Below are 22,170 nucleotides of genomic sequence, written 5' to 3' on the forward strand. Positions count from 1 at the left end.
GCGTGATTCGTCTGCCATGGTTGTATCCTGGGACTCTATATTCGTACAGTCCCGTCTCACTAACGGAGCGAATATTTTGAGTTAAGGAAAGAGATCATATCTCGACTCCATGTCTCTTTGCGAATACGATTTCTTATCGTTCTTGTATTCGTTTTTTACATTCGTTTCTTTCCTTAACATCGCTTTTATTTTATCGTTTATGTCAGTCCGGTTTTCCGGCTTCTACAAAAAGAATCTCGCGATTATAATCGCAGCTGGTGTGTTCGGTGCTGCTGCATCGATCTTGTTAGCCTTTGTTGTTTATTTGAAGCGGCGGAGGACAACAAGCAGTTTAACAGAAGGAGGATTGGCGCAGAGGCTTAGAATCCATAAGCTTGTTCAGGTCTCTTTGTTTCAGAAGCCTTTGGTTAAGGTCAAGCTCGGGGACTTGATGTCTGCCACTAATCACTTCAGCTCTGAGAATATTATCGTTACGACTAGGACGGGGACGACGTACAAGGCGGTTTTCCTGGATGGCTCGGCGCTCGCGGTGAAGCATCTGAGCGCCAAGTGTAAGCTCGAGGAGATGGAGTTTCGTTACGAGATGAATCGGCTGTGGGAGCTGCGTCACCCTAACTTAGCGCCGCTTCTTGGCTTCTGCGCTGTGGAGGAAGAGAGGTTTCTTGTTTACAAGTACATGTCTAAGGGGACGCTGAAGAGTTTGCTGGAGGAAGAGGATGTTGAGTTGGATTGGTCTACTCGGTTTAGGATCGGTTTAGGTGCTGCGAGGGGTTTGGCTTGGCTTCACCATGGATGCCGCCCTCCTATACTTCACCAGAACATTTGTTCGAGTGTGATTCTCGTTGACGAAGATTTCGACGCGAGGATAGTAGATTCAGGGCTTGCTAGGCTTATGGTTCGTTCGGACAACAACGATGGGTGTTTCATGACTGGTGATTTAGGTGAGTTTGGTTACGTAGCTTCTGAGTATTTTACCACGATGGTAGCTTCATTAAAAGGCGATGTGTATGGACTCGGTGTTGTCCTCTTGGAGTTGGCTACAGGGGTAAAGGCTCTTGGAGGGGAAGGCTTCAAAGGGAGTTTGGTTGATTGGGTGAAACAGCTTGAAAGCTCGGGGAGAATGGCTGATGCGTTCGATGAAGGCATTAGAGGGAAAGGGCATGATGAAGAGATCTTGAAGTTTGTTGAGGTTGCTTGTCATTGTGTGGCTCCAAGGCCTAAAGAGAGATGGACTATGTTTCAAGCGTATCGGTCATTGAAAGCTATGGCTGAGAAACAAGGTTACTCGTTCACAGAACAAGATGATGACTTCCCTTTGATTTTTGACACCCAAGAGAACTGAGACTGTGTGAAGTAAAACCTTTATGGGAAGCCTGTGATGCCAAGGATTTAGAGGATTATTACATTATCTTGAGGTATTATTATTATTATTTATTGTACTAGTTTCCACTGCCAATTTAGATGAAAATGTATGTGTATAGACTATGTTCATTGTAAAAAAAAATGGTGTATATTATGTGTTCTTCTGTCAAAATTAAGAAAAGCTATGTTGGTTTGGTGTTTAGCTGATCAAGAACTAGATTTCTGAAGAGTAACTGTTAAAAGAGTTTGAAGAGTGACAAAACAATGTTTCACTTATCTTTTCTTTTAAGAACAAAGAGAGGAATCTATGTCCCATGCAGAACAGGATAAAGAGTGTTTTTATCTGAAGAATCTTACTTTAGGGTCTGCTTCTCGATACAGTCAAAATCAATCCCAGAGAAAGAAGCTAAAGAATGCAAGAAAGAGAGAGAGGTTTTCAATGTATCACTCCTTTTGTATTCCCCTTTGTCAGATTCCCAAAGTTCAGAACAAACCAAAAATGAAAATAGATGTGATTCTAAAGTTGTACATGGACATGCTTTTTTTTATTAGGAAGCAAACATCATGGAATATTTTAGTTGTTGTAGTGGTGAAAAGATAATATTACAAGGCATAGAATATTGATACAAATCAGTAATTTAAGGAGGGGAAATGAGTTCTAGAAAACAGAGCAACTTTAGTTAATGGTTTGCTTTTTTTAGCAGATGAAAAACAAAAGCAAACTTTAAAACTTAAATAAATTTTAAAAAGAAAAGGCAAAGAGAGTTAATACAAAATGTTATTACAAAACCCTACAAAGCCCTGAAAAAGTCTTAATATCAGACTCAATCTTCACTTCTAAAAGTAATCAATCTTCAGACATAATGTTCCCAAAAAAAGAAAAAAAGAGCAAGACTTCACCTTCCAAAATGCCTACTCAGCAAGAAGAGACTTCATCTTTGCAAAAGCAAAGCAAGGGTTCAGAAGCTATGAGTTTACAGCATATACATCGTATGTATTGGAGCTAAATCAAACTCTTGGTGGCAGTCTTGAAGTTCTTGCTTTCCTGAAGAAATAGTTTTGAAACAAAAAGCTCAGTAGAGTTGAGTTTTACTTTAACTAAAGTGGTCAAGAACTTCAGAAGTGCCTTTAGTTCTCATAAAGCCTAGAAATTAGAGAAAGAAGAAGCTTTTACTAAAACATGATAACAATAGACACTGAAAAGAAGGAAAGAACTTGTTGCTCAAAAAAAAAAAAAAGAAGGAAAGAACAATGATTTTGCATGCTAATAATCTTTCTAGAAACCAGTGATCATTGGTATCTGTGTAAAGTTACATCTTAACAATCTTAAATTGAGAAAAAGATAATAATAGAAGATTCTCAAAAGGCTTGATCTCTAATAGCAAACTCAAAGAAGCAAAAGATTGAAGTTGGAGAGAAGATGAGAGAACCTGTTGTGGATAGGATCAGGTCCATTTGGAACTTTTCGCTTGCTCTCATGATACAGATTCGCATCCTCACCACTAAACCGCAAATTCTTGACCGTTTCTGTTGATGGAACACTTGTTGCTGAGCTTGCTAAATTACCGACAAGAAGAAACACAATAATACTGAGAGACAAAACAGCTCTAATCCCATTTCCACCCATACTCCAAACCCAATGTCCCTACAGCTTCCTGTTTAACATGAGCAGAACATCCATGAAGTTGGTGAAGTGACTGTCACATAAATAGAGGAAGAGATCTTTTGACAGAAGATGCTAAAAAGAGGGGGGGAAAGCGAAATGGGAAGCAAACAAACAAAGCTTATAAGTTGTGTTTTTATATACCTTTGGAAAACAAATCCGTGATTGGCCTTATTTAAAGATGAAACACACAAAGCAACAGTATACATAATACATACGTAGGTGTCCACGTAGAGAGGAAAAAAAGTAAGCACGAGGAAGAGAAAGCTATGGAAAAACATATCTTTACGTAACATATGGGGCCGCTAAGTAACTTTTTCTTTGCTTTGATTTGTGAGTTTTCATGCAGGCAAACCACTGGGCACAAGCTCCCCCTAAACATATATTTTAAGCCAAATAAAGCATAGGAATAGTGTATCTTTTGTGACTGAGTATTAGCAAGCCTACTACTTTCCTGACCACTATCTTAAATCATTTGGATATTTCCTTTAAATTATAAAAGATAATCAATTAAGACTGTAACAATGCATAAGTTTTAGAAGAAAAAAAAACTGTGAAAAAGGAGCTAAAGCTAAAATTTTCTTCCTTCTTAAGTATTCTCTTCTCACCAAGAGCCAATTAGCAGAAAAGAAATGCATCCTTTAAAGATAAAATGGAAACTTAAAAGGGCACTTACTATAGTATACCTCAAAGCAGATGAAATAATAAAAACTATAATATTACAAAAATGAGATTTAGAAACATATCCAGATTGTAAAGGAAGAGAATCCATATCTGATTGACAGCTAGGGAAGATTTGAGTCAGTTTGTTTTCATGTCACAAGCAAACTTCCTTTTGGCCTTGGTGGGATAGAGAAGCTTGCCTTGTTACATAGTAAAGCCAAAGTTTAAACAGACCTGGCCCCACAATTTACTTACTATATATCTGTTAGGGATCAGGATGGTGTCTTCCAGTATTGATTCTTACAGGGATTCTGTGACCAAAGACATCTCAATATTTCACTTCAAGTAACATGCTCAATGGAAGAGTTCCTTACCAAAGTAGAATAAATTAGAAAGAAGGATTCCAAACATACCTCAGTTAAGTCACTTTCATAAAGGTTTTATCTAAGTTAGAATAAAACATTCATAAACCTTTGCAAAAGAATATAACCTGAAAGTCTGAGACCGTAAGAAAAATGTGACAGGAAGAAACAAAAATGAAAAAAAAATGATCTTGTATATTTATTTATTTATTTACAGCTAAAACAAGATACTCTAGTATTCAAAGGTTGGAACAAACTATAGCTCTTCAATCCCAGCCTTTGTTCAATGCCTTTAAACGAGAAAATGGCCACAAGTGACTGCTGAGATTCACTGTGGATTCAAGATTTTCTTGGCTTTTGAGCCCATTTTGGTCCATATATAGCCAGATGTGTCCGGCCAAACCTTCGATCAGTCATCTGTATGAAACATCTCTAATCAACATTCCTTCAACCCCATTTCATTACACAACCAGCAAGGGAAATAGTTACCTTTTCAAGGCATCCGCATGAATCAAGCATTGTGGTTCGTGAAGGGTACTCAACCACCTAAGACCAGAATACGCCCATGTGAACATGACAAACACATGGTGACGCAAAAACACTATTAAGATGGTTTAAGAAGGAAAGCTAACTCACAATAAACGTATTCTCGCCAATTGCTGGCGACTTAGAAACCTGATCCATCAGAACCTCATAATCAACCTCCATGTACGGTGGTGTAACGCTGATATAATCAAATGCTCCATCCTTACCTGATAGTAAACAAAATAATATTAAAAAAATGCTGAAAGTTTTGCAAAAAGTGAATAACATCTTCAAGGCTAGACAAGACATGCCTACTAATTTATCTGCACGTTCCAAGAAGTTTTCGACACGAGCAGTGTGTATAACCGAAGCTTCAACAAACCCAGTGTGTTCCAAGTTCGGCTGCAGAACATTTGAAACAACCCAAGGATCCATCTCAACAAAGTGTGCCTGTGGAGAAACCAAAGAGAGAATCAAACAAGATCATACAAAACAACTTTTTATTTATTTATTTTGTTACCTCAGAACATCCTCTGCTGATTGCTTCGATGCCAACGGATCCTGTACCGCTGTACAAATCCAACCACCTCCCAGGACGTAGAGACGTTGGACAACCACCAGCAGCCTATTAGAATTGGAATGTTCATCACACAAAACAAGTGAAATCTCTAATCTCAGATGATATGATAAGCTCCATTACTCATTGCTAATACCTGGAGAATGCCAAAAGCTGCACCTTTGACAACTTCCATCATAGGTCTAACATCCATCCCCTTGAGAGAAAGCAACTTCTTTCGTTTGGCCGTTCCTGCAAGAACCTAAAACAACTCCACACATTGAGGCAACCAAACAACACAAACCCACCCCCAAAAGATGCTTTTAAAACACCAAGAAACAAGAGCAAAAGCACACCTGAAGTAACCTATGAGTTGTTCTCGGCTGTACAGCAACAACCTCTTCCTCCTTTTGACTGTTCCTTCCACTCCTTTCCTCTTCTTTTCTTCTAGACTTCTACAACGTATATTGAATTAACCCAACAGCAAGTCAGAAATTTTCCACAGCTTTCAACAACTGTATCAGATAAGAACAGAGGAGAGATGAGTAATGAACCTTAGATTGAGAGGCAAACTCATTAGCATCATAACCATATCGTTCCAGCAACAGCTTCTTATCCTCGCTTGCCAAACCAGCTCCTATATCTGATTTCAAAATGAACCCACAAGGTAATTAAACAAAGAAGTCTATATGTATTTGAGTATTGAAAGAAACAAACTTTTCACACTTTTACGGCTCGAGGCGACGGTGACGACGGGTTTCCGAGAACGCAGTGGAGTAGAAACACTGAAGAGTTGAACTTTGTGGAAAGAACCCAGATTCTTACTCATGTCAATGTTGATTCCAAGTGGAGAGACTATGGGAGAAGATAACACTACGACCGCCATAGCTCTAAAGGTTTCGACTTTGGAGCTCGCGTGAATGTTAAAGAGCTTAGCACGAAGGATATGAATAAACTAAGACCCTCTTTCTTAGCCAGAGGGTGTCTATTTCTCTATAAAAGTAGTAAACTTATTTGAGTAGAGACTGTTACATAATTGATGAATCCCAAGAAACTTGGATAAAGAGGAGAGATAATATGACTTATTGAAAAACTAGATGAAAGTAGTTCTTGAAACATCATAAAACGTCGAATTTAAGCTACAAGAGAAGCAACAACAACAAGAATAACAAAAGGAAGGTTCTAATAATCGAAATCATTCAAGAGTTGAGGAAACTGTGACAGCATTTCTTGGTCCTTATCCAATATTTCATCCACAAATGAGCTCGCGGAATGGCTGTTGAAGTTTTCGTTCTGGTTTAAAGTGAGGTTGCTAGTAGCTGCGGATCCCACTACTTGTGTCTGAGAACTCAGTGGTAAAACCGGATCCGAGAGAAGGTAATCACTCCAGCAGAATGCTTGAGCCCCTTGGTTTGGCTGCGTGATACTAGCAGAAGACGACGAGGAAGAACATGAAGATGTGGCTCCATTGAGTGGAAAGTTTGAATGGTTAGAGAAATGGAATTCAGATGAAGTGGGATGAGTAAAGATCATTGGAGAGTTGTGATAGCTCTCATGGCTTGTTGCGTTCCTCATCATTTCCCAAGCTGAGTTGGATTGTGTGAGTATAGAGTTGTTAGATGGTTCTGTTTTGAAGTTTCTGACAAAAAAAGGTTCGGATGAGTTTCCATGGCCACTAATGTTTCTGAACTCGGTAAGGACCTGAGAAACAGGTTTATGAGTCACAGGATCTATCCCCATTTTCACCAGCCTCTTCTTCAGCTTCGTGTTCCAATGGTTTTTCACATCGTTGTCTGTTCTTCCTGGAAGCTTTCGCGCAATCGAAGACCACCTGAGAGCATCAGAGATTGTTATTATTAGTAGAGTTTGATAGATTTTTTGTCATTGTTAAAAAGTTAGTTAGCAATTAGGTAACCTGCTGCCAATGATTCTGTGACACTGAATGATAAGCTCTTCTTCTTGGGGAGAGAAGCTGTCATGTTTAAGGTCAGGTCTTAAGTAATTAGTCCATCTCAATCTACAGCTCTTTCCACATCGATTCAGACCTGCACCCAAAGTAAAAAAATAAAATATAAACTCAGACTTGTACAATGAGAGTTCTTAGAAAGAAAGGAGAGAGACTTATGAACAAAGACCTGCTTTCTTGGGGATCAAACTCCAGTTTCCTACACCATGGATTGCAACATAAGCGAGGATCTTAGCGTCTTCTTCTGCAGTCCAGAGACCTTTCTTGACATTTGATTTGTCACAACATGGAGGCCTTCCCATTTTTTGTGGGTTATTCAGAGACAGGAGAGAAGGAGAAGATGCTGTAGGGAAGTGCCACAAGAAGGGCTTTATGGAAATAGAATGATGCAATGCAAAAGCTCTGAGACTTGTCCAGAGAGAGAGAGAAATAAAAGGTGAGGATCTCATGCTTGAAGGCTCCTAGTTAACGGTAATTGCATGATTGTTACACTTCATTAGAAATATAAGAGTCTCTATGTGCATGACGTAGTTTAGACAACTATCATCTCATGTACACTACATCATGTATATTATTAATACATAATCAGTTATCATGTATTCCTTGCTTGAAGTTGATGATGCAAATAAATTTAACATGTAACCAGAGAAACTTATTATTATTCTTTTTAGTATGTGTTCAAACATTTTTCCTTACATAGACCAAAGGTTTTTTCTCTACACAAAAATTTTCAATCATTTAATAAGAGCTTTTGATTTTTACTTGGTTCTTAAGATGAGCAAGCTTTGCAGCTCTTTCTGCAATATCCCTGGTCTGTTTCTGAACCCACCATGTAGGCTGGATTCTTCTTACATTCCCCTGCCTTTGCCCATTTCTCGCAGCTCTCGTTCTCATCCACACACCCAGTTGTCCTGGAAACGGGCCTTTCGAACGACTTCACATGAATCCATCTGGTTGCTGACCATTTCTCTCCCTCAACCACTGGACAGCTTCCATGTAAGCTGCTCGGATCTGTTGTTGCATTTGGATGAAGATTGAAGAATAGCAATGCATCCCCTTTCATCGGTTTCACTGCAAAGATACACACACTCAGATTGAGCAATATACAATTTGGAAAGATAGAATCATACTTAAAGCAAACGCATGTTGGAGAACACATGAAGTACACATGTATGTGTTTCTACCTGCATAACCTTGTTTGGCACATTGGGTCCAGCTATCGTCTTTGGGTTGAGCTGTTGCTCCCTTCAAGAATGTATGAATAGTGTTCAAATGAGGTCACTCAAGAAATGAAATCCAAATCATGTGATATTACCTTCCACATGGGAAAGACTGTTTCTCCACCCTTTTTGACGTTGGACAAGTACATCAATACAGTGGCGATCCGATGACCACCAAGCTGTTGGTTTACTTGGTCGTGAAAGAAGTCAAAATGCGGTTCATATTTTTGACCGTTCTCGTAGTGCAGTATTTGCATTGATTCTCCATTTTCTGATAGACAACACAGGTAAAGAAAAAGAAGAAGAGATGAGTGTCTTTCTGCTACTAAAGATAAAGTAAGAAAAGTATACATATGCCTCAAACAAATACCCTCGGGAAGAAAAGTCCACGCAGCAAGTTTAGCCTCGACATTAGCCACTATATCATCCTGCACCCAACACAAAATCTTTATCATACATGCTTTCAAGCTCAAGGGTCAAAAAAATCAGTGAATCACAGAAAACCTATAGCATATGCAAATTTTCATTCAAAACCACTTTGTCTAACCGCATAAGAAGAAGAAGAACATCCTAGCATCAGTAATAGAGAAGCTAGCCAAAAAGAATGCATAGAAAATCAAGAACAGACAACAACATAATGATAAATTTCAACTGATTGAAACCACAGCTTCTTCTAACGTATCATTCCGAAACCTTTACAAGAGCCAACAACATGTTTTGCTAACGGATTTGCACACGTTGTGAGTAATAGAAACTGAAGCTCTCACCTGTCTTTTGGAAAGAAACATTCCAGAGCTTGTGCGCACTTCACTCTCCACGCTCTTACCTGAATCATTATCCGCAACCATTGACTTCTCAAGCTTCCCTTTCGCCTAAAAAGAACAAAAGTATCTAAATTCAGCCACACAGTCTCACAACATTACATGATCATCACTAAGTCCTCAAACAAACAAACAAACAGACAAACAAAAATAATCAAGAAGATGATTGATTGATTGTACCAAATTGATGAAATGATCACATTCCTCATCTGTTAAAAGTCCCTTGTACAAAAACACCCTGCAGAAACCCATCACATACTTTTATAATCAAAACAATAAAAATTTAGACTTTTTTTAAAAAAGCAAAAGCAACAAACAAACAAAACCTAGGAGTCCAAGAGAGCTGAGTGACACGAGTTGGATCAATAACTAGAGACGAAGCACTCGTCTTCTGCTTAATCACTGTCCCTTCTCTGCCCAACCCAACCAATTAAAAGAAAAAAAAACAAATCTTTATCAGTCAAAACAATGCGAAAAAACATCATTCATCGTAGAGAGAGAGAGAGAGAGCCAACCTTACCTTTTACTACTACTCCATCGAGAGATGAATCTGATGGAAGCAGAGGAAATTTGAGGGAAAATCAGGATAAGACTTAGCGAAAACGCGAGGAAATTTCGAGAATCCATTTTTCCCCTGCTGAGAAAAGAGAAGACTTTTTTTTTTTGGTGGCGAAGACCAGACGTTTAGTAACGAATTTGTATTCTTCTCAATTCTCAACCCCTCAACTATATTCTTCTTCTCAATTTGTTCCCGGTAGTTTTGAAATCTTACAGTTTCATCCCCTTTTTAAAGTTATTAAATGACGGTAAGCGAGTGAGGGAGCGCCAGCTGTAATTTCCTGCCTTCCTTTTTAATTCCCTTTAGATTTTCTTTAACTCTTTCTTACCAGACAGCATTTTAAAAATTGTTGACCAAAAAATAAAATAAAGTTTTGTAAGTTGTCAATAGCCCTTGTCAATATCAAATTCATGGTGGATTAATGTTTTTTTTTTTTGAGATCTGGAGATTATTTTGGATGACATTGATAAAGATTAAAGACTAATTGGTATCAAACTGTTGACGAAATAATTGGGTTCTGTAAAACTGAAGTTTCTACCAAAGAAAAATTAACTATTACAATATTTCGATTATCAAAAATAACTAAATAATTCGTTAGTGGATAAAATTTTAAAGAAATCATTGTTGAATTTTTTTTTTTCGTTTTTAATATATGTTGTTTATGTAATAATTGATTTTCGGAGTTTATGTAATAATAATATTAGTGAAATTACTTTACCGGAAAAGAAAAGTTCTCCACCAAAGCAAGTTCCAATATTAGTGGGCTTATTACATTAAAGTTCACTAACAGAATGGGCCCATTAACGGCTCTCTTTCGTGTAACGTACGTCCGAAAAACCCTAACCCTCCTCATTATGGGGAAGAGACTTCTTATAAATACACAACTTTGCCCTAGCAGTCACTCGCTTTATTTTCTTTCGATTTGCAGAGAAGAAGAAGAGGAACGATGAAGGTTATCGCTGCTTTTCTCCTCGCGAAACTCGCCGGGGACGAGAACCCAAACAAAGGTGATCTGAAGAACATCTTCGATTCCGTTGGAGCTGAGTTCGACGAGACGAAGACGGATCTCTTCTTTTCTCTGGTGAAGGATCACGACGTGACGGAGCTGATCGCGGCTGGGAGGGAGAAGATGGGGGCTCTATCTTCCGGTGGTGGAGCTGTTGCTATGGTGGCTGGAGCAGGAGGCGACGCTCCTTCCGCGGCTGAGCCAGCGACGGAATCTAAGAAGGTTGAGGAAGAGAAAGAGGAGTCGGATGATGGTGAAGGCATGATGAGTCTCTTTGATTGATTCTGATCTTGTAAGATCTAAACAGCTTTTTATTTTGTTTTTTTTTTTTAATGTGGGATTCTATGGATGGATCGTTGTTGCTAACCTTCGGATAAGTTCAATATTTTAAATCTATCTGATGCTCGAATTATGACTCGTCTTTATAATTACCAAGATCTCTCAATCGAGTTAACAGACATGCAAACCAGACATGCATGCTGGTGTTTAGGATGTTTATTTCGTTTATTATACATTATTATCCTGTAGACAGACCACTTGCATCTGATCCTTGAACCTGACAAGCTTTCAGATTTGAATGTCACACACCTTGAAACAATCAACATACATGCCCATTGCAAATCCTAGATACTGACATTGGTTTCAGGATAAAGATGTTAAAGTGAAACCCAAAATCTAATAAGTTATAAATAAAACTCCACCTTGGGGGTTTTTACTTGGGAGAAATCCATTGTATATAGACAAGGAACTGGTTTTCTTCCTTCCTAATACTCAAAGAGTAACTTAGAAACTAACTGTGAAAAATATGCTAACTTTTGAGCTGCTCTTGTTTTTTTCCATTAATGCCGATTTTAAAGCTCTCTCTCTCTCTCTCTCTCTCATTGAGTGTATAATGGAAAAGGCCGCAAAGATTTTGACGAGTTTTCTCTTTGTATTGTGAGAAGAAATTCTGCGTTTGTAGTTGATGATCATGATGATGGTCTAAGCTTGCGCCAAGAATTACTGCTATAGCCACTTTTGTGTTGTCTTTCCACTTTGTTCTTAATGAGCCTTTTTGAAGCCCAATTTCTTGATAGTTTGGAATCCTCGTTTTGGGTTACTGATATTTTAGTTTGGTTAAGCTTTTATTCTTTCCGGCATTAGTAAAAGGCGTTTCGCTCCGACACGCCGGCATAAGCATTTTATAATTATTTATTAATATATGAATTACTAATTAAGAAACTATAATGATAAATTGTTGTTTATGTTTACATTTGAATTTTTTTACGTATTATAAATTTTGTATACTATAATCATCATTAATAATTTAGTTTTAAAAATCACTCAATACTAGTTGATGTCTCTCACCTTGTGCAATACATCTAATAACTTTTAATTCTATTTTTTAATAAAATAATAATAATTAAATTAGATACAAATTTTAAATTATTATAAATTATAAAATTTCAATATTCATATTGGTAATCAATTTATTAAATTGTATTATTTTGTTTCATATTTTTATTTATGTGATGCAGATTTTGGATCAAAATCTTTTTTATAGTAATAACTAAATTAGAAAATTTTGTATGTGAAATTAACACATATTGTATTTGGACTAAAAAGAAATCATGTGGTACTATAACGATTATAAAAAATCACAAATATAAAACATTAACAAATAACAATAGTTTAGGAATGTTCAATCTGGTAAAATCAAATTATTCAAAACCGAACCAAATCGAAATAGAGAAAATAGTCTGGATTTGGAAGTACCGAGGATGTTATGTTTAGAAAACATCAGTATATGAATATGGTTCAATATATTACGGGATCAAACCGAATAAACAAAAGAAACCGATTAATTCGGATATATTAGTATACTTATATATAAATTTTATAATAATATGTATTTGATCAATATTTTCAGTAAAAATCAGAGAAATTGGCTATAATATTAGTCATTAAAATTATAAAATGAAAGAAAAGTAATGATGATATTATAAGTAGATATTGTTAATATCTATTTATTAATCATGATAATTATATATTAAAATATATTTAAAAAATATTAGTATATATATTGGTAAACATGTTAATGTTTATTAATTATTTTAAATATCATGATAAATATATAGATATCAAAATAAATAAATTAAATAATAATATTAATTAAACTAATGATTTATCATATAACTATGGAAAAGATGAAAAATAAGCAAATTAACTAAATAAACTGATTAATTCAGATATATTAGTATACTTATATATAAATTTTATAATAATCTGTATTTGATCAATATTTTCAGTAAAAATCAGGAAAATTAGCTATTAGCTAAAATATTAGTCATTAAAATATAAATGAGAGAAAAGTAATGATGATATTATCGGTATATATTATTAATATCTATTTATTAATTAAATGTCCTAAATATCATGTTTATTATATATTTTTTAAAAATATTAGTATATATATCGGTAAAATAGGTTCATGTTTATCATGATTTTAAATATCATGATAAATATATATATATCAAAAAAAAAATATTAATTAGACTAATGATTTATCCTAAAATCATGGAAAATATGACAAGTAAGCAAATTAACTAAAATCATGGAGAAGATGACAAATAAGCCAAATCACTTCATAAATAATAATATAGATTATCTTTTCAATTATATAAAATTAATTATTTTACTTGATTAATATTTAGTTCCGTGTTTTCTATTTTTTAATTTTTAATTTTTATTATAAAAAAATTGCATAAAACACAATATATAAGAATTATCTTTTTATTTTCAAATATATTTTTATTTTTTATAATTCTTATTTTTATTAATTTTAATCAGTTATCTAATCAGAAAATTTGAAATTCGTTTTACCTTTTGACTAATTTATATATTTTATTCATTAAGGACATAAACGATGTTAACCGCTCTAACTTTTAAATTGAGAGCTCGAATGCGAAAATAACTTTCAAATAATAGTATAGATACTCCCCGTTTTTAAGTAATTATTTTTTATTCTTTTCTTGTTTCACAAATATAATGTTTATATTTTTAAAATAAATTTATATATATTTTAAAAAATATTAATTGAAATTTTTTAAATTGATTAAATATTGTTTTTTAAATTTATTAAAAATGTATAGTAAATTTAAATAATAAATTTAATTATAAACATTTATTTTATCTTTAATATGCGTGAATACTTAGAAAATTTTATTTTCTAGAATATTGGGAATAATAAACTTAAGAGTACAACAAAAGACTAGTTAACATATATTTTTGAGTTTTGACTATGTGTCAATTAATGGTTTATTTGTGTAATAACCAAAAAAAAATTAGCTTTTTACGACGAGGATAGATAGATAGATAGAGATAGATATAAAGAGAAAAGTAAAGAGATGGTAGTTTTGGTTACTTAGCAAATTCGGATTTTTTGTGGTTATAAAGTGCAATTTCTAATAAGTTAATTAGTCAGAAGCTTTAGTTATGTTTGGTTTATTTTTGTCGGCTATGTTTGACTGCTTTAGTCACGTTTTTCTGCATACCCCATCAATATTCCAGCGAGTCCATTTTGATTGTAGCTCTAATTCCATTGACGTCATCCATGCTGCTCTAAGCACACCCGCGTATATTAACAGATTAAATGACATCAGTTTCATATTTAATTAATACTATGCAATTTTCGCTTTTACAAGGGTTTTTGTGATTATTTAATTGATTAGCCGTAAACCATTTGTTACTATTTAAAGCTATAATTGTGTTTTTTCTTATCGTAGTTTCGTGAGTATATAATCTGCATGTGGTGTTGTGGTGATTGATTAACTTAGGGTTCTAGGATGTAAATGTAATTTCATAGAGATCTCTGCTTCGATTATAGTTGAAGATAACGGATTAACTTGAACCTAATATATGTTCAGATCCAAATTACCACTTAATGCACATAAATAATAATATTTGTAAAAGTGAGAATTGAATGTAGATCATAAAATCTACACTAAAAATTTGATAGTGATTGGGAGTTCAATATAGGGAAGAAATAATGTGGACAACGATATCCTCAGAACACAACGATATAATCAGGTGTGAGTCGTCGAAAATAGACTATATTCGTAGGTCGAATATCATAGAGATATCGGGAGAAGGAAGCATCGTGACTGAACTCGGGATCAAGCTGCCTACGTACCCTTCAAGGGATAAAGTCTAAACGTAGTTTGGTTATCATCATCTCGAAAGAGATATCGGTTTCACTGGTCTCGAGCGTGACATCGACTTCTTCGGTTCTCGAGAGAGACGTCGGTTTATCTCTTACCATCTTGGACGAGAGATCGTTTGAGTTTGGTCGGGAAGTCTTTAGGAACACAGGGTTCAATATCGGTGAACAAGGACTCGTGTCTTGTTCATTGTGGTGGAGAGAATTCGACGTGGTGAGCATTACGTAGACGTCATTGGGATGGCGGTGAAGAATGATATGGTCTCAGGTGAATGACGCTATATCCCTCAATAAGCCATAATCCTCTTTAATTAAATAGGAAGACCGTGAACAATTGTATTCATGGTCGTGAGCCCTCGTGAGCTCCAAAAGTGGGATCCTTGTGAAGATAACTTTCATGTCCTTTTATAGGACTTTCTCTACATATTCTTTTGTTGTTACACATGCTCCTCATCTTCAGCTTTGACATATTCTCGCGTTGAATGAGACCGAAATTCTAGGAGGTCGACAACTAACATATTTGATCCAATCTAGAATAGTAATCAATGCCCAATATTAATGGAAGAGATTTGTACCAAATTTCGGTCCAACATTTGCCCCCCAGTTCTTCGAGTAAGGTGATGAGGTCGGAGAACGGAAAATTCTTTTAACAACTGAAGCCACGTGGCTCCGAATCAACTTTCCTCTAGAGAGTTCGTGAAGTCGTTCGCCGTTTGGTAGCGAGATCGTGCAAGAGAACTTGTCCTGTTTGTCGTGATCAAAATGTGAATTCGATCTCAGCTATTTGGTGTATTATATCAAGCCGTTTGATGTTCGTTTGATCACTAAGTGATCGATTTCGTTTATGTTTGTGGGTTAAGGAAATAGTTCGAAGTAGTCTGTTTGAGACGCCGCACAGAAGACGAGAGTTGGATCGAGTTCGCGGTTTCACAAATATGGGTCGAGCTTGTCAACGGAGTCGCTTATTTGAAAAGCATAGAGAGTTATTTTGATCTCTCATGGTAGATGGGATTTTGTGATTGAATTTGTTTCTGTTTATGATTTTTTGATGTGAGTCTAGTTGCTTATTTCACGTCAACTCGAGTTTGTGTTAATATTTTTGTGTTTGTAAAGGTGTTGGAGATATATATAGTCCCAACGAATCACTAAGTCAATGCAAAATGATTGGATACACGTAGAGAGTGAACGTTTATTTTGGTTCGACTATAGGAGCGATTTGTATCGCTCGTCCTTGGGATGTTTTGCGAGATAGAAGCTTATCAGAAATCTAACTCGCGGGCCGGTGGTGGCCTAAGGACGTGGTTTATCGATGTTGTTTTTTGATATGAAAGATGAGAGTTTGGGTCGTTTGAGACCGTGTGGTAAAACTCGCTAAAAATTTGAGCTTGTTTAAAGTTGAAAATAGAGTTAAAGGATATTTCGAGCCAATTGAGACCGAAAAGTGAATCTCAATAGTAGTTCGAGCTACTGGTAGCTTGAGAATAATGTATAAAACATTTTGCGGTTATATAACTTTATTTATGAAACTTGTGATTCGAAATAGTGATTTGAATTTGATAATATATAGGTTGTAAAAGTAATGCGAGAATCTATTCTCTGATGCAATGGATTTATGTGTAAATAGATTAAAGATAATTATTTACCGACATGGGCGTGTTCTGGTTTTAACGACTGCGATCTAGCGGATAAGAATGGTGTTGGATGTTTGATTGGTTTTTCCTTGTGGAGTTGATGAGAAGTTGATGCGGCTGTGAATTATTATTAACTTGATGTGTGCACAACTCATAGTACGCCATCGTGGACCATGTCGCGCTTACTGCCTCTTGCTGCTTTTCTTTTGTTTGGAAATATCGTTTAGACAACATGTGATCTTAGAATATTTCTGCGTGGTTTGTCCAGATTTATTGTTTTCCTTAACAGGAAATGATCAGAGCCTTTTAGTGATGCTTTGGATTTTGTTCGTGATTTTCCACGATTCGTTATAGATAAAATCTATTTGCTTCTTCTACGGAAAGGGATATACTGGCCCCTTAAGTAGTTCGAGATCGTTTGAAGTCAAGCGTTCGATGGCTCTTTTCATAATGAAGTGGATGGATTTGTCACTTAAGGAGTGTAGAATGCAAGGGTTGAGCTTTCTTTGCGCCTCTCCGGTATTTTTGTCTCGATCAGCTTGATATCGTGCCTCGAGAAATATATTGAGCATGATATCAAGCAGATCGAAACAAAAATACCGTAAAGGCGCGAAGAGCTTGTTCAAAAGCTCACTATCGATCTGAGAGTGTAAAGTTTCATTGGCTCCTTGACTTCAGCTCTTTGGGAGTTGTGTTGGTCGATATTCTTGAGGAGTCGAACTCGGCCACTGAGCTGCTAAGGTTCCTTGGACATATGGCTCATTGTTTTCGTGGAGCAAGATCCAGTTTCGGCTCCTCGAGCTTCTGCATCAGAGATTGAACTCGATGCCATTATTGGAGGAGGGCGACTTGTCGATCCTTCGTGTTTTTTCGAGCTCGTTAGAGGTCGAGTCGGTCTTATTTTTAACTCGGATGCAAGATCAGTATTTGCTTAATGATAGTGGATATATGTTTCATACAGTTCGTATCTGTGTCATTAGGGTTTCGGGAGCTCGATAGCTCGAGGGATTTTTGCGTTGCCTTTGGTCGGTCAAATTGATTGGAGCGTGAACTGGTAGGCTTTCGCGTTCGAGCTAGCTGATCCAGTCTTTGCCCAGTTTATTGAGACTTAGGCTGTGGTGGTTTGATTTGGATCGTGGTGCTGTCGAGATGCTTCTACGGTCTCGAAATGTACGGATCGTAAAATGAAAAATTCGGGAGCACCTAGAGATTCTCCGTGGCTCGATCGTGTTACGCCAGTGGCGCTCAAATAAGACAAGTCATCGAGATGATATGACTGTAAATAGTGTCTCTCTCTGATCTTTGGTCTTCGTAGTGGGACATTTGTCTTAATTCACGACTTCTATTTGTTGGAAAAGTCTCTCGGCTCTTTTCTTTCCTTTTGAACAAACTAACAGTTGAAGGGTTGATGATAACCGTTTTTTTATCCTTTGGCAGGATGTTGTCTCCCCAGTTCTTCAAGTGAGGTGACGAGGTTGTAGAACAGAGAAGCCTTTAATCATGACTCTGAGCTCCCTTTTCTTTATTGAGAAGTTTTCCTCATTGGTCCTAAGCAAGCCATGGGATTCGTCGGTTTTAAATGGTACGTCGGTTTTGGTTAACGAGTTCGACATCGTGATCGTGATAAAAGATCTTGTACCCTTGTTCGTCTATCATAGTTATAATATGATCTCAGCTCTTATTATAATGAATACGGGGATTTTCTTATGTTGTAGGAAGATCGTAACGAAATGGTGTGTCATCAACTTGAGATCTTGGTTGGTTATGTTCGTAATGGGAGAGAACCGCTTCCATCGAACACATGACTGTATTTGGCTCTCTTTAGCTAATGAGAGTTTCCTGGTCGTCTGTTTATAATGCACATCCACTTCTCGTTTGCTTTTCGTGCGGCGAATATCAATTATTGAATATTTTTTTTTTCTATAAACAATTAGAATAATTTAACGCCAACAATCATATGATGATAGGGGTATGGTGATCTTTTTAATGTTTTCTCTTGAGCGTTGAGAACTCTTCTTCGCTGGAAGGTGAGATAGGGGTGCTTGTAGTCGTGGTTGCCCAACTTGTGAGCTTTCGTTCATGGATGTCGTGTGGGTAGCAACCCTAGTTCAAGTCTCTCATGATTCGATTTATAATCATCTCGATTGAGACATCGATTTTGTCGCCTTGAGTCGGAAGCTTTCTTCATCGTTCTCGAGTAAGATATTAGCTTCATTGGTCTCGGGCAAGACATCGAGTGCATGTAAATATCATCATATGAAAACGAGCTCTTACCCTCATTCATTAGTATGAGCAGGTTCATTTTCATAACTTTCTTATCTTCAGCGAATAGAGAAGAAATTATTCATTGTGAAGAGTAGTAAAGAAATGCATCTTGTTTTCTTTTCGTTGAATAATCGAGTGGTGGGGGAAGCGTTTAACCATTATAAAACATAATGTTTTAATTACGTGGGAATGAAGTATTCATCCAAGTCGCTGCTCTTGCTGAGCGAGGGGAATTATCTATAACTCACGAGCTCTTCAGCCTTGGGATGTCGTTTGCGGTAAGTCTCTCTCGTCAAACTTATTGTAGTGGTGATCCCATCTCATTTTGATGGTTTTTTTACTTGTTCTTCATTTTCTTATGAGTGCCCGTGCTCTTGTCTAGCAAGAGGGTGGAAGAAAATTCTTATTCTCAAGGTAGTAATATCGTTCTGCTAATATTTCTCTCCATTCTTGGTTTTGTTGAGTTGCTTTGTCGGATGAAGGATTATATTCTGGCCCATTACGTTACCGTATTTGACTTGTGAAGCGAATGGTGAACATGCTAATGATCTTTAAGACTCGGGCTCTTCTTATTTGAAAAGTTTGTGTCTTTGTTCATTGTTATAATGAAAATATGATTCGTTTCTCGTTGTAGTAATGACACGTTTTTACTTTGTGCATCATGCATAGAATCGAGTGTCTTCCCTCCTCAAATAGTCTGAATCGTTTTGTTGTTAATAATCACGTCTAGGAAGACATTGTTTAATGAATGATCGATCGCACCAGGTCGGGAGGACGATTTAATCAGTCTTGAGCGAGAAATTAGTTCAGTCTCGAGCGAAACGTTTCCCTTCATCAGTCTCGAGTAAGATGTCGGCCTTATCAGTTTCATTGTCTCGAGCGAGACGTTGGCTTCATCAGTCTCCCGGTTTCTTCAATTATCTCCCTGGACAAGACGTTGGTTTCATTGGTCTCGAGCGAGACCGAACGACATGAAACTGCTATATTCCTTCTTTGAGTTTTGTTGATAAACGTTAACCTTCTACGGCAATGTGTTCGTACTAAAGGATTGATATAAATTTTTCTCCTTCTCGTCCAACCAATCACATGGTGGAATAGGCTATTTTTTATTTTATAATCCAATGAGAGACACGTGTTACCTTCGGTGTTGTTTCTCTCGTTGAACCAAAGAAGTCTTTAGGGGTTCGTGCTTCTTCTTTGGGAAGTAGAGAAGTCTTCATAGTGAAAAATGTCTACGGTTTTGGCTCCTTGAGGTCCATGAATTCTCGTTTGTGACCTTTTCATCAAACGGTGGCGAGGATATTCCTTGTTTCCATTTCGGTGTTTTTCTCCAAGAGAGATATGGTGTAATCGTCATAAAAAGAGGAAGTCAAAACCAATTCACAGGGCATATAGGACTATCTTTTTTTGGTCGAAGAAGATCCTCATTATCATGAGATCATAATAATTTATTTCTGTTTGTTTACGATTTTCTCTATCCTTCAATGGGAAGTCTCGTTGAGCTGATTTTCTGGAGGAAAGATTCTGATCTGGTCAAATACGTGACCGTGTCGTGAAGAAAATAACGAGCACATTGGTGGTCTTTAAGAGCTTGTACTCTTCTTCTTCGGAAAGTGGAGAACTCTGATCTCTAGACGTCTCTTCGATACAAATATCGAGCTCTTGAGGGTCTGTCGTACTTAGTTTTTTGTACACATTCCGAAACGTGCTCGAGGTATTGCGTTTCGGCCTCTTTAGATTCTTCCTTGCCTTTGATCATCTATTGATTGAGGATTCCTACTCGATTCGTAGTAAGGTCTTTTTCTTCGCCTTGTTCTAAGACCATCTTCTGTTGACAATCGCTTTGATGCATCGGTTCAGTTAGTAACCTTTCTCGTGTTGGGCGATCATTTGACTGGACCCGAACTCGGGAGGTCTGGCTATCAAAACTCGTCGTCGGTCTCCTGCGGTTTAAGGGCATTTATCGGTGAAATTCGGCGAGATGAATTATTTTTATCAGTAACAGAGATTCAATTTGGCTGAAGTCGGAATTGAATCTCATGTTCTGTTTCTAGTTATGATCGAGTAAGATCGGTGTCGTCATGATGGGATGGTTCGTTTGTCGCGATATTGGACACCATATGAGATGGATCCACTTTCGTGCTTACAAGCCTTAGATCGGGTTCCTAGCAAGGATGTTTTTCGTTTCTCTTCCCCACTGTCGGCGCAAAATTGTGGATCCTAAAATCTATACTAAGAATTTGATAGTGATCGGGAGTTCAATCTAGGAAAGAAATAACGTGGGCAACGATATCCTCAGAACACAACGATATAATCAGGTCTGAGTCGTCGAAATGGACTATATTCGTAGGTCGAATATCATAGAGATATCGGGAGAAGGAAGGATCGTGACTGAACTCGAGATCGAGCTGCCTACGTACCCTTCAAGGGTTCAAGTCTAAACTTAGTTTGGTTATCATCATCTCGAAAGAGATGTCGTTTTCACTGGTCTGGAGCGTGACATCGGCTTCTTCGGTTCTCGAGATAGACGTCGGTTTATCTCTTACCATCTTGGATGAGAGGTCGTTTGAGTTTGGTCGGGAAGTCTTTAGAAAATCAGGGTTCAATATCAGTGAACAAGGACTCGTGTCTTGTTTACTGTGGTGGAGAGAATTCGACGTTGTGAGCATTACGTAGATGTCATCGGGATGACAGTGAAGAATGATATGGTCTCAGGTGGATGACGATATATCCCTCAATAAACCATAATCTTCTTTAATTAAATAGGAAGATCGTGAACAATTGTTTTCATGGTCGTGAGCCCTCGTGAGTTCCAAAAGTGGGATCCTTGTGAAGATAACTTTCATGTCCTTTTATAGGATTTTCTCTACATATTCTTTCGTTGTTACACATGCTCTTCATCTTCAGTTTTGATCTATTCTCGCGTTGAATGAGACCGAGATTTTATGAAGTCTACAACTAACATATTTGATTTAATCTAGAATAATAATCAACGCCAAATGTTAATGGAAGAGATTGGTACTAAATCTCGGTCCAACAGTGAGGTTTAGCTCTTAGCTCTTTCATAAACGGACAAAGGAAAAAGGTTTAACGTGTAGTCGAAAGTGTACTATTTTACTACTAGACTTATATATAATATAACAAAATAAGAAGTGTAATGATTCCCTGATTAAAGAAAATTTGTGGCTCATACTTTATCGAATTTTATAAAATCCTGTAAAACATATAAGTGGCTCCTCGCATGACGCCAGGAGCAAGAATATTCACGGATTTACCTAAAAATTTTAAGATCGTAAACGACAAGACCCTAGTGACGTTATTTATTAAATGTAATAAACCCTAAAAGTATATTAAAACTACTCTTAAAACTAAT

General features: G+C 36.7%; 6 protein-coding genes across 9 annotated transcripts in view; 2 read left to right on the forward strand and 4 right to left on the reverse strand.

Moving 5' to 3' along the window:
• LOC106301854 (probable inactive receptor kinase At1g27190) overlaps positions 1–1,560 on the forward strand; it is a 7,663-nt gene extending 6,103 nt beyond the window's left edge. The window contains exon 2 of the mRNA XM_013738337.1: positions 226–1,560. Coding sequence (XP_013593791.1) covers positions 226–1,342 — 1,117 coding nt within the window. The 3' untranslated portion in view covers positions 1,343–1,560. The remainder of the gene's footprint in view (positions 1–225) is intronic.
• Positions 1,561–1,886: 326 nt separating this feature from the next.
• On the reverse strand, positions 1,887–3,147 carry LOC106304964 (CLAVATA3/ESR (CLE)-related protein 25). Its single transcript, XM_013741342.1, has 2 exons — positions 2,793–3,147; positions 1,887–2,407 (listed from the first exon to the last, which is right to left on the reverse strand). Exons 1-2 carry the CDS (start codon positions 2,987–2,989, stop codon positions 2,371–2,373), a joined length of 234 nt encoding a protein of 77 aa, XP_013596796.1. The 5' UTR covers positions 2,990–3,147; the 3' UTR covers positions 1,887–2,370.
• Positions 3,148–4,156: 1,009 nt separating this feature from the next.
• On the reverse strand, positions 4,157–6,059 carry LOC106303838 (putative rRNA methyltransferase YlbH). 4 transcript variants are annotated; one of them, XM_013740177.1, is made up of 9 exons: positions 5,858–6,059; positions 5,686–5,774; positions 5,488–5,583; positions 5,289–5,393; positions 5,096–5,200; positions 4,887–5,025; positions 4,687–4,802; positions 4,540–4,596; positions 4,157–4,467 (listed from the first exon to the last, which is right to left on the reverse strand). In XM_013740177.1, exons 1-9 carry the CDS (start codon positions 6,015–6,017, stop codon positions 4,390–4,392), a joined length of 945 nt encoding a protein of 314 aa, XP_013595631.1. In that variant the 5' UTR covers positions 6,018–6,059; the 3' UTR covers positions 4,157–4,389. The 4 variants fall into 4 exon arrangements, with proteins under 4 accessions (XP_013595631.1, XP_013595630.1, XP_013595628.1 ...); XM_013740176.1 differs by having other exon boundaries at positions 5,488–5,586; XM_013740174.1 differs by having other exon boundaries at positions 5,849–6,055.
• Positions 6,060–6,246: 187 nt separating this feature from the next.
• On the reverse strand, positions 6,247–7,481 carry LOC106305091 (transcription factor MYB35). The gene is made up of 3 exons (XM_013741469.1): positions 7,267–7,481; positions 7,047–7,176; positions 6,247–6,962 (listed from the first exon to the last, which is right to left on the reverse strand). Exons 1-3 carry the CDS (start codon positions 7,397–7,399, stop codon positions 6,314–6,316), a joined length of 912 nt encoding a protein of 303 aa, XP_013596923.1. The 5' UTR covers positions 7,400–7,481; the 3' UTR covers positions 6,247–6,313.
• A 247-nt stretch (positions 7,482–7,728) lies between these two features.
• Positions 7,729–9,842, reverse strand: LOC106302019 (probable prolyl 4-hydroxylase 7). The gene is made up of 8 exons (XM_013738528.1): positions 9,659–9,842; positions 9,465–9,551; positions 9,319–9,376; positions 9,085–9,189; positions 8,688–8,745; positions 8,413–8,588; positions 8,282–8,342; positions 7,729–8,168 (listed from the first exon to the last, which is right to left on the reverse strand). The coding sequence occupies exons 1-8, from the start codon at positions 9,763–9,765 to the stop codon at positions 7,867–7,869; spliced, it is 954 nt and encodes a 317-aa protein (XP_013593982.1). The 5' UTR covers positions 9,766–9,842; the 3' UTR covers positions 7,729–7,866.
• Positions 9,843–10,607: 765 nt separating this feature from the next.
• Positions 10,608–11,113, forward strand: LOC106302020 (60S acidic ribosomal protein P2-5). Its single transcript, XM_013738529.1, has one exon. It carries the CDS (start codon positions 10,644–10,646, stop codon positions 10,983–10,985), a length of 342 nt encoding a protein of 113 aa, XP_013593983.1. The 5' UTR covers positions 10,608–10,643; the 3' UTR covers positions 10,986–11,113.
• The last annotated feature ends 11,057 nt before the right edge of the window (positions 11,114–22,170 follow it).

Source organism: Brassica oleracea, chromosome C7 (assembly GCF_000695525.1).
Source record: "Brassica oleracea var. oleracea cultivar TO1000 chromosome C7, BOL, whole genome shotgun sequence".
NCBI classification, from domain to species: Eukaryota; Viridiplantae; Streptophyta; class Magnoliopsida; order Brassicales; family Brassicaceae; genus Brassica; species Brassica oleracea.

Bases quoted from the DNA above. Each gene is read 5' to 3' on its own strand.
- LOC106304964 (XM_013741342.1), bottom strand. From the start codon at position 2,989: ATGGGTGGAAATGGGATTAGAGCTGTTTTGTCTCTCAGTATTATTGTG. The intron at 2,408-2,792 runs GTTCTCTCATCT...CTATTTCTTCAG, and splicing joins CCTGATCCTATCCACAACAG to GAAAGCAAGAACTTCAAGAC.
- LOC106303838 (XM_013740173.1), bottom strand. From the start codon at position 6,017: ATGGCGGTCGTAGTGTTATCTTCTCCCATAGTCTCTCCACTTGGAATC. The intron at 5,775-5,848 runs GTTTGTTTCTTT...TTTTGAAATCAG, and splicing joins GAGCCGTAAAAGTGTGAAAA to ATATAGGAGCTGGTTTGGCA. The intron at 5,587-5,685 runs GTTCATTACTCA...TATACGTTGTAG, and splicing joins AGTTTGCCTCTCAATCTAAG to AAGTCTAGAAGAAAAGAAGA.
- LOC106305091 (XM_013741469.1), bottom strand. From the start codon at position 7,399: ATGGGAAGGCCTCCATGTTGTGACAAATCAAATGTCAAGAAAGGTCTC. The intron at 7,177-7,266 runs GTCTTTGTTCAT...CTTTGGGTGCAG, and splicing joins TTTGATCCCCAAGAAAGCAG to GTCTGAATCGATGTGGAAAG. The intron at 6,963-7,046 runs GTTACCTAATTG...TGATGCTCTCAG, and splicing joins CACAGAATCATTGGCAGCAG to GTGGTCTTCGATTGCGCGAA.
- LOC106302019 (XM_013738528.1), bottom strand. From the start codon at position 9,765: ATGGATTCTCGAAATTTCCTCGCGTTTTCGCTAAGTCTTATCCTGATT. The intron at 9,190-9,318 runs GTACAATCAATC...TGTTCTTTTTAG, and splicing joins GTGATCATTTCATCAATTTG to GCGAAAGGGAAGCTTGAGAA. The intron at 8,589-8,687 runs GTATTTGTTTGA...GTTGTCTATCAG, and splicing joins GTGGACTTTTCTTCCCGAGG to AAAATGGAGAATCAATGCAA.
- LOC106302020 (XM_013738529.1), top strand. From the start codon at position 10,644: ATGAAGGTTATCGCTGCTTTTCTCCTCGCGAAACTCGCCGGGGACGAG.